Below are 14,560 nucleotides of genomic sequence, written 5' to 3'. Positions count from 1 at the left end.
GGCGATGGATTCCCGGGCAGAGGGCGTGGAGAGCGCCGGGCCGCGTCTGTGCGTCGTTGGGATGGGCCGCCTGACTGGCGTGACGGGGCGGACGTGTGCCACTACTGCCGTGAGAGGAGCCACTGGAAGGGGGATTGTCCTGTGTTGTCGTCTAAGGGGAAAACCTCGAATCGGAATGTTCATCCGGCCGCGTTTGCATCTCCGGATGCTTCTCCTGTTGCCGATGCTGGTGTGTGTACTTCATTTCCTTTGCATGTCCCCGACGCGCTGACTTCGTATGCCCCTTTTATTCGGGATGGGTTTGTGTCTTTGACGGGTGGCACGAAGACTCCTATTAGGATTCTGAGGGACACGGGAGCGTATGATTCGTATGTCGTATGTTCGGTCCTACCGTTCTCTTCCCGTTCGGCTACAGGTGATTATGTTTTGAGTCGTGGCATGGGCTTGACGACGTTGCCTACTCCGTTGCATAGGGTGGTTTTGGACTGTGAACTGGTGCTTGGGGAAGTGTCCGTGGGTGTGCGACCCGCGTTGCCCGTAAATGGAATTCATTTCATTTTGGGGAATGGCCTGGCAGGCGGCCGTGTTTGGTCGGCTGCTCCTTTCTTGCTGCGCGCAGCTGGTTCGCTTGTTGGTGGCAGTGGTGTTTGTGAGGCAGCCTCCCCTGTGGTTGCGCTGTGTCCGTCTGTTCAGGGGGGTGGGTTGTCACCGCCTCCTGGGGTGTTTCCAGCGTGTGCCGTTACGCGTGCTATGCGTGCGGCTTCGTTGGAAGCAGTCGCTGTGAGGGAGGACGTTGTTTTGTTTGTGGCGGATTTTCCTCTTGAGGTGTCTCACGAGGAGTGGGTCCGGGAACAGCGTGTTGATCCATCTTTGACAGCGGCCTTTGGTCTTGCTGTCCCGGGGGCGGAAATGGCAAGCGTGGCAAGTGGATACTTTGTGCAGGATGATTTGTTGTTCCGGAAGTGGACATTTGTGGGCGACTGGGTGCGTGATGTTGTGTTTCAGCTGGTGGTTCCGTCTAAATTTCGCACTGTTGTCCTCGGAGTTGCTCATGACGACACTGGTCATTGTGGTGTGCGGAAAACATATTTGCGTCTCCGCAGGCGTTTTTTCTGGCCGGGGGCGAAAAAAGATGTGTCTGCTTTTATTGAAATGTGCCATGTCTGTCAGCTAACCGGGAAACCCAATCGGACCATTACATCAGAACCGTTTTATCCTATTCCAGTGGGTGGTGAGCCTTTTGAACATCTGCTCATGGACTGTGTGGGCCCACTACCGAGTTCTGAGTTGGGCCGTAGGGACCAGCTGGAGGGGTCTCAGGCATGGATGAAGAAGGTTTCTGTCCGTGGAGCTGGGCGCCGTGAGTCTCGTCCAGGCAGGGAAAATCCTGCTCGACTCTGCAATGAGAATTTGCTGAAACCTTATTATGAGCGTCATCCGGTTGGTGATGGGGGGGGGGGGGGGGTGTTGGGTTATGTGCGTCTTGCCTTGGCCGTTTCCCTCGCTGTTGCGCCGGGGCACGGTGTTCAGGTGTCGTGCCAAGGCTCTTATCCCCGACACAATTTGTTTCCCCTGTCTCGGGAGCGCGCACTGCCGCTCAGCAGCGTATGGTCGCTTATGATGATGGATTTCACCACGCAAACAAACGAAACAACGGCATAGGAGTGTCCTGAATAATTTTGCTGGAATTTTTGTTATTTCAGCGAGGATTTCTAGCGGCATTGAATATTAGATTTGTCTCCATTTTCGTAAGTTTGCTACTGTTTGGCTGACGAATTCTAGATCTCGTCACTAAATCAGTCCGCCCGCTTCACAGTAAAACAACTAAGCTCTCTTTTATATATATCCAAATCGCGGTTTTCGTAACTAGTCAACTTCTTTTTGTCGCTATGTCCATTCACCACATTGTTAGATATGAATAATGAAGTTTAATAAGTGATAAGCGATCCGTTGATCCAGAAAACCCGATTATTACACGCATTTATATATAATAATTAATACTTGCCAGAAAAACTTTGCACTTATACAATTTTTAAGGTACCTGGAAGTTAATCCATCATACTGCATAGGTTACATTCTGTCATCACGTCTTTCAAGCTCAGTCTCTTCTCTTACACAAGCTGTTTTCACACAGTTTATCATATTTGATCATTTAAGTATGGAAAAGTTCACACTTTCTTCACAAAAGCTGACAGCTGCCTATTTAGTCTATAGACAGAATATGAGAGAAGTTTGGCATTCATATGCCAAAATGTAAAGATGTCACACATTCTAGCAGCCTGAAAATAATGGGCTGCAAGAATCTGTGTCCCCTGCCTTTAAAGCATGAAATATATCTAATCTTCACAATATTCTGTCTATTTGTACTATGGATCATGGCTAACATCTGCTGTGAAGGAGATCCATTAATGTCTACAAATATTAAAGTTAGACAGGGGGTACATATTCTGGCAGCCTGTGTGAATCAGCCTGCCAGAATCTGTGTCCCCTGCCTTTAAAGCATGAAATATATCTAATCTTCACAATATTCTGTCTATTTGTACTATGGATCATGGCTAATAAATGCAGTGAAAAAGATCCATTTATGTTTTGAAATAGAAGAGTTAGACAGGGGGTACAGATTCTGTGTGAATCAGTCTGCTAGGATTCGTATCCCCTGCTTATATTATTTATGATATATCCCACCATCAGATGTTTTTATTCATAGGTAGACTACCTTATGTCATACCAAAATACTGCAGTCAATATGATTTGGTTTACTCTTTATTTGATTCTAGCAGCCAGTATAACTCTGCACAAATAATGTTTTTCTTTTGCTAAGATTATCTTTATATTTTAGTATCATAAGTTTTAATTTACAGGGAATTTGTATGTCAATCTTTACAGGCTTTCTTAATATTATCAAAAAATGAAATAACATTTCGAAATCAATTAAAAGTAACTCATCCTCATTTGTTCATTGTAAGAGCAGCAAACTTAGCGGACATGGCCTAATAGTTCAATTAGCCTATTTATGCTAATTAGTTGGGTTCGTGGCACGGTACACAGCGTGCTGCAGGACTTTTGATACTTAGCAGTTAATACTCTATTCTTCATTTTGAGGACAAAATGAATCCAGAGGAGTACAAAAACATTTTACAATACAAACTTAACGGGACATACCCGTCTCTCTTAACAAAAAGAGACAAATTTTTGCTGAGACGAAAAGCATCCCTTTACGACATTGAAGGTAAGGCGATTGAGCGTCTTTTCTTATTATTAGCTTTACGTTAGAGTATGGTAATTAAACTGACTACCTATAAATCTATTTATTTTCCTTTATATAGATGAAGAGTTGTATTATTGGCGTCACAAAGGCACTGATAAAACTGTCAAGACAAAAGTTGTCTGTGGCACAGAGGAAGCCAATAACATTTTTAATGACTTCCATGCCAGTGCAACTGGGGCACATTGTGGCCAAACCAAAACCAGAGACGCGATCTCTAAGAGGTTCTACTGGCCAGGCATGTCAGTGGACATTAATAACTGGGTATGTAACGCAACATCCATAAAACGTAATAATTCTGGAAAAATTGAAATTGTTTTTTTATTCCCATATATTAAAGTATGTAACTTTAATATCTCAATTCATAAACTGATGTCAGATGTTATGCCAGAGTTTTCCTCTATTTTTTGCATGTTTTAATTTAACAAAACTCTATTATTAAATTACACTCTAAAGGTTGCACAGTGCTCAGCCTGTCAGGCCAGTGGCCCATCAATTAAAAAGCCATCAAAACTGACGCCAATTAAAGTAAGTCAATTAATATTGCTAATTTTATACCATTGTTAACGAATGTTCAAAATGTACATTATTCATTTATTTAAACGCATTTTCTTCAGGTTCAGTCTTTGAAGCCATCAAGAATGTGTTTAAAGTTTTTTTTTACTTGAAAAAACTTCTAAAAAAGAACCTTCATTACAGGTCTCTGAGCCATTTGAGTTGGTTGGCATGGATCTTATTGGGAAATTAACGGCATCAAAAAGTGGACATCAGTACATCTGCGTCATGGTGGACTATTTCACGAAATGGCCACAGGCGTATGCACTGAAATCTAAGTCGGCCAGTGAAGTGACGGAGTGCATACTGAAATTTGTTTATCAGTTTGGAGCCCCCAAAAGAATCTTGACCGACCAGGGGAGAGAATTTGTTAATTCTGTTAGTACCTTTGTCCTATCACAACACTGTAAACATGCTTAAAGCAAATTGTACAATATAAATGTATTAAATGGTAAACATGGCCATTTTAAACTTCCAAAATTTAAATGAAATAACTTAAAAGCCAAAAATGTTTTATTCATTGTTAATACTCCAGATCAACAAAGAAGTGTGTGGTGCCTTGGGCATCCAAAGGAGCCTCTGCTCTCCATATCATCCTCAAACCAATGGATTGGTTGAGAGGATGAATGGGACGATTCAGAGGTAAGTCCTTTACTTTTCCATACAACATTGCAACTTTTCATACAACTAATGAATACATATTTACTTAAATTTTTTTAAGTTGCCTTTTTAATAACATGTTTATGTGGAGGAATTTTTATCCAATAGCCATCCTACAACTAAACTTTTAATTTTTTTTTTTTAATTTGTTTGCAGAGCCTTGAGTAAAGTGGTTGTCCGCCACCTAGAAGAATGGGATGATTTCCTGGATCCCATAATGTTTGGTCTTCGTACCAAAAAACAGATGACCACAAAATACTCACCATACTACCTCATGTTTGGACGAGAGGCTCGGTATCCCTCTGAAATTCCAGAGCATCTTGAGGTAGATTGGTCAGATACTTCACATGTTTGTTAAACTCTGTTACCTGCTACATATGCAAATAAACACATTACCAGTTTCACATAAAGCAGCAACCACATGAATATCTATGAGACATAATTTCATTTATAAGCATTTTTCAAACATAGGTAGCACAAAGTGCTTTACATATTACAAACAACAATGGTAAAAAGAAATTGTATTGTAACAACTATGTTCTATTATTGTAGTACACTTCCAATGATTTATCAAGTAGCAATAGCAAATGTTCTGTTGAAGAACTTATTACACAGACAAAATGTGTTTTTTCTATTCATTCTCTGTAATTTATCATTTCAGTCAAATACATAATATAATAAGAACAAAACACTGAAAAGATTCTAAACAATTAACATTTTGTGCTTTCCTCAAAGATTGACAACACTGTTGAGGAGGCAGTTGGAGCAGAGGAAATCTCTGTGAACATTGAGCGACATACTAAACTTTTGGAGGTTGTCAGGGAAAACCTCTCAAAAGGTCATGACAAAACAAAGGGCAAGATAAAACCTGATTAACAGCCTGAGCTGAAAGTAGGGGACAAGGTTTTGAGGAAAAATGTCCGAAATAGTAGCAGAAAAGGGGGTAAGCTGGAAGCTAGCTTCCTAGGGCCTTTTACTATTGTGGCCATGCAGGGAAAGAGTGCTGACCTTCAAGATCAGAAAGGAGTGATCTATCCAAGGATCAATGTTGACCAGCTGAAGCTCACCTTTGACCCCGTCCCCAGAGTTCCACACAAAAATCTTAGGAACCAACCAACTCCCCCCACAGCTCCAGCTCCCCAACCACCAGCTCCAACTCCTACACCTTCCTCAGTTCCAGCTACCCCACCATCAGCTCCAGCTACCCCACCATCAGCTCCAGCTACCCCACCATCAGCTCCAATTTCTCCACCATCAGCTCCAGCTCCAGCTCCGACACCCTCCGCAGCTCCAGCTACCCCACTTTCAGCTCCAACTGCCTCCGCAGCTCCAGCTCCTCCACCATCAGCTCCAGCTCCAACTTCTCCTGCAGCTCCAGCTCCCCCATCGCCTGCTTTCACTCCCAGACACACAAAAACTGTAGCAGAGAAGTGTAAGTACTAACTTAATAAACTAATTAACTAACTTCATACATACATACATACATACATACTGCATACATGAATGCATACAAATTTACTTGAGACAAGAAAACTTATATTTAGTGTTAAATTGTATTTAGCCCCTAAAATGTTTGCATAATTCATTCATTAATTCCCATAAGTAACAATTTTGAATGTTTTTGTATTTTTTTTTATTTTTGACAGACGTCAGAGATGCCTGGGCTGGAAATGTTTCCCATGTCCTCCTGTCCAAAGTGGGGGCATACAAAATGTTTTATTGGGACATATCCCAAATTGGACCAAATATGGAGATGGAAAGTGAGGTATACCTTTAGGCTTTAGAGTTTAACTGCTTTCTAAATTTACTATAAACCTAATTCCTTTCTAACCTTCAGATGAAATATGTTTTTACAGGCTATCAATGCATACATGTCAATCATTGTGAGGGATCACAACGCCCAAAACACACAAAAAGCAGCTGTGATTGACTCTTTTGCAATGACGGCAATATGGCAAGGAAAATCCTCAAGAATTAAGGTCTATATCTGTTTTATTGCAAACTTGGATGTACTCTTAAAAGCAGAGTATTTTTGGTAAACCTGAAATAGCAAATACTTTTATGGAACATATTTTTGTTATATTTTATATTTAGTATTACCGACAGCTAACTTTTATTTCTTTGTTTAATTCCTTGCAGATCAAACCCCTGGACTACCACATTCTTTTGGGGATCATAAATCAAAACCATCACTGGATATTGGCGGTATTTACAGAAATTAAAAAACATACCTGTAGTACAGGCAAAACTTATGTAAATTTTATATAACTCTTTTTTTCAGGCTATCTATCCACATGAAAAAAGATCCCTGCTAATGGATCCTCTGGGAGAGTCCAAACAAAATATAAAGCGATGTTTGGAGAGAACAAGGTAAGATATGTTTCACCCACATGCATATACACTTGTGTTTGAAAGTTTCCATCCCTCCCATTAAAAGTGGAAAAAATCTGTTGCCAGTGAAACCAGTCAAATTAACAAAAAAAAAAAAGGTATATACATATTTCATGTAACTCATGACATTGATTTTGAATTATTTTGACAGAAATATATGAAAATATATAATAATAATAATAATAATAATAATAATAATAATAATAATAATAATAATAATAATAATAAAATTAACAAAAACCAAAAAAACAAATGAGCATAATTGGGCTCATGAACGAAATTTTTATTGAGCAAAACATTGAGGTGATCACTGCAATCAAGTGTTTTCAATAATGTTCTATAAGACTTCTTCATCTTTTAAAAGGTATTTTGGCCCTCTGTTCATGAGAAAGGTGCTTTAATCTGTCTGTTTTTTTTTCTAAACTACAATCTAAAATCAATAACCTATTTTACTGAATTTAAAATTCGTAAATTTTAATTATTGTTACTTTTTGCTGATTCTTGTCATTTGAATGACTACAGTTAATTTAGTCTTTTCTTTAATGAAAGGGTATTTAAACTTTGAAGCACATCTGTATATAGTTTTGTGGGTATAATCTGCTATGTATGAATACTTTTGTCAAATGTGTAGTAATGATGGACTTGTTTTGTACTTTTGTAGGGCTTTCCTTAGAAACAAGGGATGCAATGTGTCAAGGTGGACATGTGACACAGTCGAACACCCCTTCCAAACAGATGGCACCTCATGTGGAGTGTTTTCACTGAAGGTATATCCCCCCACACACAGAGAAAGCCAATAAATCGGCTTTTGGTGAAGCATCTGTCACCACGTTTTAACTTTGATTTACTTACTCTCTCAGTTTGCAGAAAAAATCCTACAAAATGAGAGAATTCATTTCAGTGCTACCCAACAGGCCATCAACAGATACAGGATGGAAATAGCTGTCACTCTCCTCCTACAGACTGGTTAGTTATATGCTATACTAGACAGACAACAGTCAGTTAAAACCCTGACCATCATAGCACTTTTTGCTTTAGATTAAGACTCAACAACTTACATGATTTCAAGTCTCAACTAATATTGCTTACTTTGAACATATTAATGAAACATCCATATTACTTTTGTTACAAAAACATAGACCTCAACAGATGTGAGACAAGTCAAATTTCAGCTCCTTTTATTTTAAACAGATGACCTAAATGACTTGTGCTTCTATTGTGGGACAAAGGAGCATGAGACAGACATTGACTGGGTAAGAAAAAAGAGCAACTGTGAATTTTGAATAGTAAATTCTATATGTTGAGATGTTATTATTACTACTCTAGATCATTAGATTAATATTACTCTTGTTGGCTTGCACCATTTGGCCTTCATACTTTGCATGCATAAATTGTATGAGATTATTATTTGAAAACAATTGTCTTTTTCAGATCCTGTGTGATATTTGTCTGCGGTGGTTTCACCAGACCTGTGTAGGAAGCCCATCACCACAGGAAACTTTTGTTTGCCCAGCTTGTGTTCACTGAAAAGTGAAGGGGGATGAGCTGCTCTCAAATGCAGCTTCAGTGTTAACTATAATAATTATTGTTTTCATATGTTGCTTTAGGTGTACATTATTTTTTGGGATGTATATAGTTAATAAATTGTTTTGAAAAGTTAAATAAAGGTGTCAAGACACTGCAAATGTTGTGCCATAGAAACAAATTGAAAATGCCCATCTCTTAACTATAGATAGCTGCCCCCCCCAAAAAAAGTTCGACAAATAAAGTCTGATCTGCTACAGTTTGTTTGTACTAAGGACATCAAAAATCACTAGCTTTCTGACAATGTTGAATATTAAAAGACTTTATTAAGCAAAAAAAGAAGAACTTCCTTATATTAACTGCATATTTTAAGTATAACGTATTTATGAATGAAAGCATCTGATGGTGGGATATATTACAAACTATAAGCAGACGTAGAAATTCTTGCAGACTGAGTCACACTGGCTGCTAGAATATGTACCCCCTGTCTAACTTTAATATTTGTAGACATTAATGGATCTCCTTCACAGCAGATGTTAGCCATGATCCATAGTACAAATAGACAGAATATTGTGAAGATTAGATATATTTCATGCTTTAAAGGCAGGGGACACAGATTCTTGCAGCCCATTATTTTCAGGCTGCTAGAATGTGTGACATCTTTACATTTTGGCATATGAATGCCAAACTTCTCTCATATTCTGTCTATAGACTAAATAGGCAGCTGTCAGCTTTTGTGAAGAAAGTGTGAACTTTTCCATACTTAAATGATCAAATATGATAAACTGTGTGAAAACAGCTTGTGTAAGAGAAGAGACTGAGCTTGAAAGACGTGATGACAGAATGTAACCTATGCAGTATGATGGATTAACTTCCAGGTACCTTAAAAATTGTATAAGTGCAAAGTTTTTCTGGCAAGTATTAATTATTATATATAAATGCGTGTAATAATCGGGTTTTCTGGATCAACGGATCGCTTATCACTTATTAAACTTCATTATTCATATCTAACAATGTGGTGAATGGACATAGCGACAAAAAGAAGTTGACTAGTTACGAAAACCGCGATTTGGATATATATAAAAGAGAGCTTAGTTGTTTTACTGTGAAGCGGGCGGACTGATTTAGTGACGAGATCTAGAATTCGTCAGCCAAACAGTAGCAAACTTACGAAAATGGAGACAAATCTAATATTCAATGCCGCTAGAAATCCTCGCTGAAATAACAAAAATTCCAGCAAAATTATTCAGGACACTCCTATGCCGTTGTTTCGTTTGTTTGCGTGGTGAAATCCATCATCATAAGCGACCATACGCTGCTGAGCGGCAGTGCGCGCTCCCGAGACAGGGGAAACAAATTGTGTCGGGGATAAGAGCCTTGGCACGACACGTGGCGTGATATTGTTAGGGCTGACGCATTGTCGAGAGCTCCTGTGGTTTAGTCTGTGGGTTCACTGGTGTATGGTGGTTGCCCTGGTTCTCACCCTCTCTTCCCCTTTAGGTGCCAGTGGAGGTGATGGTGAGGGTGAATTTGGTTGGGTGTTTGTACATGTTTGTGTTTTTTGTTTGTTTGTTTTGGTGTTTTGGTTTTGTTTCGGTGGTTCATGGGGATTCATGAATGGTTCATTCATTCATGGGGGGTGTTATGACCCCTTCTGCTTTGTGGCTGGGTTAATTATGTTTGTGTGCAGGTGCAGCTGGGGTATTCGGCGGTGCGTATAAAAGACCTGGCTACGATCGGCATCGGGCTCTTCTTTCCTTGCTCCGCTCCCAGGCCGCACCTGTGCCGCTGCACCTCGTTGTTGTGTTTGATTTAGTTTTACATCATACAACACTGCATTCATTATATTTATACACACAACCAAGCATGCTCTGACATTACTGATTTTGCAGACAATCACACTTCATGGTTATATTAATTTGTCTTAATTTTGGTTTAATAAATAATTATAATTGGTTTTCTTGGTTGTTCGGCGTGGTTTTGTTATAACCGTGAGCCTGGTTGTAACAACAGTCACTTGTGGTGCTCCAGGTCTGTTAACCTTTCAGTCTCACAAACCCTGTGGTCTGTTTGTTAGTCATAAATCCAGCTGGTTGTTGTTTGTTTTGCACCACTGGGAAGAAGTCTGAGTGTTTCTGTCCTGTTCACACAACTGTTGGCATTACTTTTCATTCATGTTAAACATCTGTGGATTATTGCAAACTGTAGTTTAAAATATTGTTTAAAAAAAAAGTGTTGTTTTTTTTTACCTTTTAACTTTTTATTTAGGGACTCCAGACAGAAGAACAACCAGACCAGTTGAAGATAGAGGTGGTGTCAGTGACAGAGGAGGACCTCCCCACTGTCGAGACCCCAAACACTGTGAATGTCAGCCCCCTCGACAGCTTCGTTGCAGACGTCCAATCAGAAAAGGTTCCAGCCAAACCTGCAGAACCCGAGCCTCCAGTTTCACCCAGCCCGACCATGCCCATCACCAAGGTGCAGCCCTTTTTAAATGGTGAGACCGAATGTGCTGCAGGGATTTTCTGCGCCTTGAATCAGTGGGAAAGTCAAAGACTTACAGTCTGGTTATCTTGAAGATATTTTACCAACACACAGCCTGACTTGGCTGAAAGTACATTTGTCTCAAATGAACTTATGATACACCTAAGGAAAAGGTTTTCAGTTACATTCTGTAGCTGCTGTGATGTTTCATTAATTTATTCAGTGTAGAAAGAAAAGACCTTGTAAAGAAAGTTCACAAGATTTTAAGAAAGGTCAAAAGTGGTTCATTGAAGGAGTTGATTCTGTTAGTGCATCTTCTGAAACCATCACACAAGGGTGTAGGTTTGGCTCCGACACTGGTAGGGACATAAACGCATCCCACAGAGGTCCCTGGAAGACAAGTGCTTCCTTGTATTTATGATAAACATTTATCATGTAATTACATTTATAGAAAATCTGAACAAGAAGTTTGTAATAAATAATTCTATTTAGGGATTGACATTAAGGTTTTGTTTAGTTTTTTGGCTAAAATTATTTTACTTTATGATTCCTGTAATTTTACGATCTGAAGACATCTGTTGATCTATTTATTTCACATCAGTACTGTCCAGACAAGACATTAGTTCCATCCATCCATCCATCCATCCATCCATCCATCCATATAACACCACACCACTGTGCAGTCTGTTTTCTTTCACCATTATTAATGATTACATAGCAATCAGAAAATCATTTCTTTGTGACTTAAACGTTCATGCTGACTCACTCTAAAGTAACTCCTGATGGCCTTTGTTTTCTTTGCTCCTGAAGTTCTGACTGAAGTCACAACCACCGTTAGTGCTGCTTTCTGCTATTAGCTAGTGCTAGCCAGACTTGCTAGCTTGTTGAACAGAGTGAGTGACAGTGGGAACAGCCAATCACATTAGCAAGAAACAAAAGAGCAGAGCCAATCAGAACCATTGAAATGGGTAATAATGGGGACTTAATACAGAAACGTTACAGATAGAGAGCATGGCTCTCTCAGGTGTTTGTGTGTCAGAACCAGCAACTCTCCTGTCAACATGTTGAAGTGTTCTTATTCTTCATATACATCCACATCCACACTGTTAATGTCTACGACTATGTTTCCTCCACAGAGGATGACTTGGAAAAAGGCTGGAAGACCAGAGTGCTTGCCCATCGCTTCGAGCTGCTAATCGCTCTTTGCCTGATCTCCGGGATCACTCTTGCTCTCAGCATCGGTCTTGGAGGTAAGCTGCTCAGTCTTGTGTTAACTCCAAACATTGATGAAGCCACTGCAGCATGTAATGCCTGTGCTCCATCAATATTTCATGGAGTCCTTACCTGTTACACAATTATTTTCAGGGTTCAAGTTAACATTTATAAATCCATCATGTGCCTTGTTCGGTGAAATTCTGTTAGAGCAGTGTTTCTCAGTTCAGGTCCTCAGGACCTCCTGCTCTGCATGTCTTAGACAGGTTCCTAGTCAAACACACCTCATTCATATTAATGAACTTCTTCGTCAAGTTCTTTGCAGCCTGTTAATGAACCGTTCATTTAATTCTGATGTTAAAGTAGGGCTACTTCTAAAACATGCAGGACAGGGGTCCTGAGGACCTGGATAGAGAAACACTGTGTTAGAGTATTCTATTCTATTCTATTCTATTCTACAGTCAGTTAGCAGACGCTTTTATCCAAAGCGACTTACATTTGAGAGTAAGAACAACACAAGCAAGAATTCAAACAAGATGGACGTCATAATTAAGTGGTAGTCAGACTGCTTTGAGTCCAGTTGGACCAGGTGCTGTCATGTAGAGCTAGAGGCAGTGCATATATTTTTTTTTTTTTTTTTGTAGTATAAATATGAGATAATTCAGACTGTCAATGAGAAACTAGTCAATAAAAGTATTCATAGAGTGCTGTAAGAGCAAATGTCACAAAGATGAACAATAGAGATAATATATATTAAACTGTATTAATCTTGATAAATATCAGGAAGTGCTGCCGGTTATTCTGCTGTTGTCTGAGGAGTACACCTGATTTACTTACCAAAGTCAAACAGCAAACACAGTCAAGAGGAAGCAACGAGCTCTCCATGAAAAAACAAACAAAGCAAGAATCATTCAGTTTTGTTTGTAAAGAACCAACACACAGCAAAAATCCTCAAGACACAGTCTGATTTAAACCGGTTATATCATAATAAATGGTTTTATAAACAAATAATGACCAAGCTAAGGAGACCTCCATCAGAACCAGAACCAGGGAGAAAAACCTATGAGTTATGTGCTCACGTCTCTTCCCAGTGAGGAGACGGGCGGCTGCATTTTAAACAAGCTGCAGGAGGTGAAGCTCTGACTGTTCGATTCCCACATACAGGGAGTTACAGTAGTCTAAGTAAGAAGAAATAAAAGCATGGATGACTTTTTCAAGGTCTCTTGCTTAGATTAGGCTTGACTTTACTAATAAGTCTTAGCTGGAAAAAGCTAGACTTAAACACCGAGCTGACTTGTTCGTCCAGCTTAAAAGCACCATCCACAATCACACCAAGGTTCCTGGCATGGGATCCTCTGTGAGGTGCTAGTGGCCCAAGAGACCTGAACCAGCTCAGGGTGACCAGACCAGACAGCTATGGGATGGCCTGGCTCAGTGGGTAGAGTGGTTGTCCTGTAACCCAATGGTTGCGGGTTTGATCCCAGGGCAGTGAGCTCATGTCAAGGTGTCCCTGAGCAAGACACTGAACCCCAAATTGCTCCTGATGGGTCGTGGTTAGCACCTTGCATGGCAGCTTCCACCATCAGTGTGTGAATGTAACCTAAAGTGCTTTGGGTAAAAGCGCTATATAAGTTCTTACCATTTCTGCTGTGTTCTCGTTTAATTTTAAGACATTTAAGTCAAACCATGTCCATCCACTCTCTCTAAAACCTTGGAGATAAAATGAAGTTTGGAAATTGGCCTAAAATTAGCTAAACCAACGGATCCAAACTCCTCTTCTTTCAAAGAGGCTGTATGTGGCATGCTTAAAGAGAGTGAGACACATCCAGAGCTAATACACAGCTTTATAAACTTCAAAATAAAAGACTCAACTAAACAGAAGAGCTTTTTAAACAGAGGGAAGGAGACTTTTCAGAACATTTCTGCTGCATAACAATATTCAGGGATTACAATCATCCAATCTGGAAGAAGCAACTCCATGGACCAGTTTTCCCACATCACTCTTAGACAGAATGCTATGTAGATAGAAGACGGTGGTTCTAGAAACTTGCTTTAAATGTGAGTCAAAGGACAAATCCTGGTCCAGAATAACAAGGTTCCTCACTGTAGTACTGAAAGCCAAGGTAATACCATCCAGAGTAGTTCCATAGCTCGAGAGTCTTCCTGAGTTTGTCAAGTCCAACAACAACAACCTCAGTCTGTCTGAGTTTAGAAGGAGAAAATTCTGAGTCACCCAGGTTTTTATGTCTTTAAGACGTCTTTGTAATCTAACAATCTGATTGGTTTCATTAGGCTTCAGTAGAGCTGAGTATCATCTGCATAGCAATGGACATTTAAAACATAATGTCTAATAATTTTACCTAAATATAAGAATAATGTATTAAATTTATTTATCACTTTTCGAAGCACCTTACAGCGAATCCATTATTCACTCATAGCTGCATGTGTGGCCACAGATGCCTTGGAGCA

The 14,560-nt window shown here is 39.7% G+C and overlaps 1 protein-coding gene across 1 annotated transcript in view; it reads left to right on the top strand.

Moving 5' to 3' along the window:
* The first annotated feature begins 4,718 nt into the window (after nucleotides 1-4,718).
* The window catches only part of tmprss3a (transmembrane serine protease 3a), a 57,786-nt gene continuing 47,944 nt past the window's right edge, over nucleotides 4,719-14,560 (top strand). The window contains exons 1-12 of the mRNA XM_042000971.1: nucleotides 4,719-4,805; nucleotides 5,216-5,912; nucleotides 6,127-6,245; nucleotides 6,337-6,459; nucleotides 6,620-6,685; nucleotides 6,762-6,850; nucleotides 7,533-7,638; nucleotides 7,732-7,837; nucleotides 8,063-8,143; nucleotides 10,086-10,096; nucleotides 10,664-10,892; nucleotides 12,016-12,129. Of these exons, the coding sequence (XP_041856905.1) occupies nucleotides 5,468-5,912; nucleotides 6,127-6,245; nucleotides 6,337-6,459; nucleotides 6,620-6,685; nucleotides 6,762-6,850; nucleotides 7,533-7,638; nucleotides 7,732-7,837; nucleotides 8,063-8,143; nucleotides 10,086-10,096; nucleotides 10,664-10,892; nucleotides 12,016-12,129 (1,489 nt within the window). The 5' untranslated portion in view covers nucleotides 4,719-4,805; nucleotides 5,216-5,467. The remainder of the gene's footprint in view (nucleotides 4,806-5,215; nucleotides 5,913-6,126; nucleotides 6,246-6,336; nucleotides 6,460-6,619; nucleotides 6,686-6,761; nucleotides 6,851-7,532; nucleotides 7,639-7,731; nucleotides 7,838-8,062; nucleotides 8,144-10,085; nucleotides 10,097-10,663; nucleotides 10,893-12,015; nucleotides 12,130-14,560) is intronic.

Source organism: Melanotaenia boesemani, chromosome 12 (genome assembly GCF_017639745.1).
Source record: "Melanotaenia boesemani isolate fMelBoe1 chromosome 12, fMelBoe1.pri, whole genome shotgun sequence".
Classification (NCBI taxonomy): Eukaryota; Metazoa; Chordata; class Actinopteri; order Atheriniformes; family Melanotaeniidae; genus Melanotaenia; species Melanotaenia boesemani.
This window is presented reverse-complemented; position numbering and strand designations above follow the sequence as displayed.